Source organism: Monoraphidium neglectum (genome assembly GCF_000611645.1).
Source record: "Monoraphidium neglectum strain SAG 48.87 unplaced genomic scaffold scaffold04952, whole genome shotgun sequence".
In the NCBI taxonomy this organism is placed as follows: domain Eukaryota; kingdom Viridiplantae; phylum Chlorophyta; class Chlorophyceae; order Sphaeropleales; family Selenastraceae; genus Monoraphidium; species Monoraphidium neglectum.
In genome coordinates, this window is record NW_014008678.1 from 1 (window position 1) to 3,747 (window position 3,747).

The 3,747-nt window shown below is 66.0% G+C and overlaps 2 protein-coding genes across 2 annotated transcripts; both read right to left on the minus strand.

The window, feature by feature from the left end:
- Window positions 1-163: 163 nt before the first annotated feature.
- MNEG_15007 (hypothetical protein) lies at window positions 164-2,531 on the minus strand (the record flags this gene model as incomplete). The annotated part of the gene is made up of 8 exons (XM_014036521.1): window positions 164-203; window positions 345-463; window positions 702-839; window positions 1,032-1,059; window positions 1,377-1,539; window positions 1,724-1,938; window positions 2,117-2,197; window positions 2,521-2,531. 8 exons carry the CDS (start codon window positions 2,529-2,531, stop codon window positions 164-166), a joined length of 795 nt encoding a protein of 264 aa, XP_013891975.1.
- Window positions 2,532-3,304: 773 nt separating this feature from the next.
- On the minus strand, window positions 3,305-3,649 carry MNEG_15008 (hypothetical protein; the record flags this gene model as incomplete). The annotated part of the gene is made up of 1 exon (XM_014036522.1): window positions 3,305-3,649. One exon carries the CDS (start codon window positions 3,647-3,649, stop codon window positions 3,305-3,307), a length of 345 nt encoding a protein of 114 aa, XP_013891976.1.
- Window positions 3,650-3,747: the final 98 nt, after the last annotated feature.

Consider the following 3,747-nt stretch of genomic DNA (forward strand, 5'->3'; position numbering starts at 1 on the left):
GCGTCGCACCTTGTGGCCGCCGCCTGAGCGCTTCTCAAACCCGCCGGTGTAGGGGGCCTTTGCGGTGACGTACACGGCGCCGGCCGCCTCGTCATCGCTGAAGCCGCGAGGGTCCCGCTGCTGGGGCTCGGGCGCATACCTGCGGGGTGCGGCGCGCACGCCGTCACGTTGCGCGGCCCGGCGTCCGCGTTCTTTCCGACTCTCTGCACCGCAGGCGGCGCAGGCCGGCCTTGCCCATGCGCACGCCCTCAAAGCGGCACGCGTCTGGCGGGGCAGGCTGGGATCGGGGCCCCGCACCCCGCGCCCAGCCTGGGGCACCGGCGCGACGCAGGTTCGACGCCCACCTGCGGCGCAGCTCTTGCAGGTCCCTCCTGGCGTGAGCAAACTGCGCGCTGAGGTTCATGATCAGCCACAGGCCCGCCAGGCCCATGAGCGCCAGAGCGGCGAGCGCGTGCACCAAGTACTGCACACGGAAGACATGAATGGGATGTTTCCAGGGGCAAGGCAGCGACGTGGGCATGACCCGCTTATTCATCGTCCGCCGTTCCTGCTGCCAACGACGAGTCCTGCCTTCTCCAGAAAAAATGCCAGCGGCCAGGCACGTCCGCCCGACGCGCCCACGGCCGCTGCCCCCTCCTCCCCGCACGCGCGGCATGGACCCTGGCAGGTCCATGGGAAGCTGCAGAGCAGCCGCCGCGCACCTTCCAGGTGTCTGTGGCCAGGCCGCGCAGCACGGGGTACTGCGCCGCGTCCCTGCAGATGCAGGAGGCCGCGGCCTCAAACACGACGTGGAAGGAGCCCAGGTTCATGCAGCTGGCGGGGCAGAGGTCGCCCCGAGCCTGGGGCCAGGGAGGGGGGGCCGCGGCGGGTTACGAAGGTTTGGATTTCTAACCGTGTGGCTGCAATATGCGGAGCCCGCTGAGCAAGGTCGGGCGGGGGTTCCTGGCATTTTCAGCGATGGCGTTTAATGCAGGCAGGGGGATCCGGTGCAAGCATCGCTCCCTGACGGCGGCGCCACGCCCCCAACGCACCACAGGCGCCGCAGCTGTGGTGGCGGGCCTGTCGCGAGGAGTGGGAGGAAGGGCAACAACGACCCAGTCAGCGCGGCCGCCCAATCACGGCGCCCCAGGCCGACAGGTTCCATGGCATGGACTCCCGCCCACCTTGCACAGCATCAATCCATCCACCCCAGCTGCACAACAAGTCGGGGGCAATGCTCCTCACCCCCTACTGCTCATCCACCCCCCAAACACATGCGACACACGCTGGCCGCCGCACAGTGCATTTTCAAATACAGTTCCTGCTGCATTTCCTTCTGCATTTCCTCCTGACGTTTCTACTGCAAATGCTGCTGCTTTTCATCCCAAACCACTCACTGGACGCCGCGCAGGAGCGCCGCCTCAAACATGAAGGCCAGCAGCAACCAGCACAGCTGCGCCGCGATCAGCAGCGCCACAACCACGGTCACCAGCCAAAGCCCAAAGGTGATGGCGCTGATGAGGGTGACATAAGACGCGTAGCTGACGCGCCCAGGGGAGCCTGCGATTTGCCCAGGACGCCGCACGGTCGTCGCGTGAGGGCGTGCACATCCGCATGCGTTACGTTCTCGCGGCGCTACGGCCGCGGCACGGCGGGCAGGGATCCACGATGTGAGGGGGCCCTTGCCCGGGAGAGAGCAGTGTCCCCCGCCCTCCCCCGGGCGGGCCAGCCGGGCGCCTCTCACCGCACTTAGTCGTCGGCAGCCTGGCAGTTTCCTGGTAGCTGCGCAGCAGCGACAGCACGACGCAGAGGCCGACGACTGCGCTTATGACGATGACGCCCAGCCCGGTTACCCAGCTGACGTCACTGGACATCTGCTCCACCGCAAACGTGCGCACGCCGAGCAGCAGGTCTGAGAACGCCTTGGTAGACTCTAGCGCACGGCGGGTGAAGATCGCCCTGGGGAGCGGCGCAGGCGCCTGCGCGCGTCAAGGTTGCTTTCGCATCGGCCCGCGCGCGCGTGTGCCATGCAAGGGCCGCGGCCGGTGGCGTCGAGGGGCGGCGCGAGGCAGCAGTCGCACGTGGAGGCTTGGAGTGTGCGAGAGGTGCGGGTGCGTTGCGGAAGCAAACTGCGCACCAGACGGGCAGTGCGGTGGTGATCATGACGGCACCGATGAGAGGCACCCAGGGGGACACCCGGATGCACGTGCCAAAGTTCCTGCGGTGTATGCGGCGACATAAATAAATTCTGGGTGCGGAGTCAGGGGGGCGTGCACCATCGACTTGCTGCCAGGCGGCAAGCGGCGCCGCGGGTCCACCCGCGGCTGCAGCAGCGGTCAACCAGCTGCACGCTGTGGCAGGCAGCAACGGCGGTGCAGCTGGCTACAGCGAAGCTCACCTGCAGTGTTCCCTGCAAGAGCGACTCTTGTTGGGCTCCTCCGCATCCATGTTTCTGCGGGGCACAACACACGCAGCGAGCCCGCGCATTCAGCACGCCCGCGACTGGGGTGACGCAAACACAAGCCGATCACACCCTCTCACCTCAAATTCATCTCTATAGCATGACCCGTGTACGCGGCGTTCCGCTGGGCCATCTCTCTGACGATGATCGGCTGTCGCCGATCCCGCGGGTCGGCTTCGTCAGGCTTAAAGTGTATAAGATTAACACGTTTGATCAAATGTGCGCGTACTGCAATGGAGCTGACATGCAAATGACCAGTCAACGGTGATTTCAGACCCGGCGCGCGGGCCGAAACCGACGTGGTCGGCCCGAAGTGATACTACGCGCGTATAGATACTTAAAAGCAAAGCACAAACCATTTGCACCTAAATGGCGGCCGCTGCTGCTGCCGAGCAGGTGGGCGGCCGCCGCAGCGTCAGCGTCGTCAAGTTCAAGCCCAAGCTCGCCTGGCTTTCGCACCTCTGCGCTGTTGATCTGGACAAACAGCTTTCAACACTAGCTGGTCGCACACATCAGATGGGTGCATTGATCATGCATGCCATGCTTTGATGTCCCGCAGGTGGCACGGCCGCCCTGGCGTTGCTGCCACATGCAAGCACGCAGCAACCGCCTTGGCCCCCTGCAGTGATCGATGTGATATTACAGTCTTGATGCAGGTTCATGCCAGCTAAGTAACTTGTGCCGGCTAAAGCAACAATCAGCGCTAAGATGGCCGCAGCTGGCCGCACGCCCGAAATGGGCGGGCACAAGTGTGCAGACCAGAGACAAAACCCCAAGCGACCGGTCACAGCCAGGTGCAGGCATGCCTGTTTGTCAAAGTTGCCATTTGCCGCAGAAACAGCCCCACATTTTGACCACCATCCCTCAGTCCTCAAACATTGTATCCACCAGTACCCCCAGGTGCAGCCCCCCGCGCGCCGCCTCTGCCTGCGGCAGCGCCGCCGCCGCGGGCCCCTCCATCTCCCGAGGCCCCGCAGCAGCGCCCTCCTCCTCCTCCGCCGCCCGGCCTGCCGCGGCCGCGTCGGCGGTCGCCTCGGTGTACACGCGCGCAGCGATATCCATGGGGTGGCCGCTGACTATAGAAATGTGGGCACCAACCACCACGGGTATGTGCGTGAACAGCTTGACCTCGAACGGAAGCCGAACAGGCTCGAGGCCGTGCGGGTTGCGCAGCCGCGCCAGCGAGGCGTCCCAGGCCGCCGCGTCCATGTCCGACGCCCCCTGCCCGCCGCCGTTGCCGCCGTTCCCGCCGCCGCCGCCGTTGAAGCCGCCGCCGCCGCGCCCGTTCCCGCCGCGCCCGCCGCCGC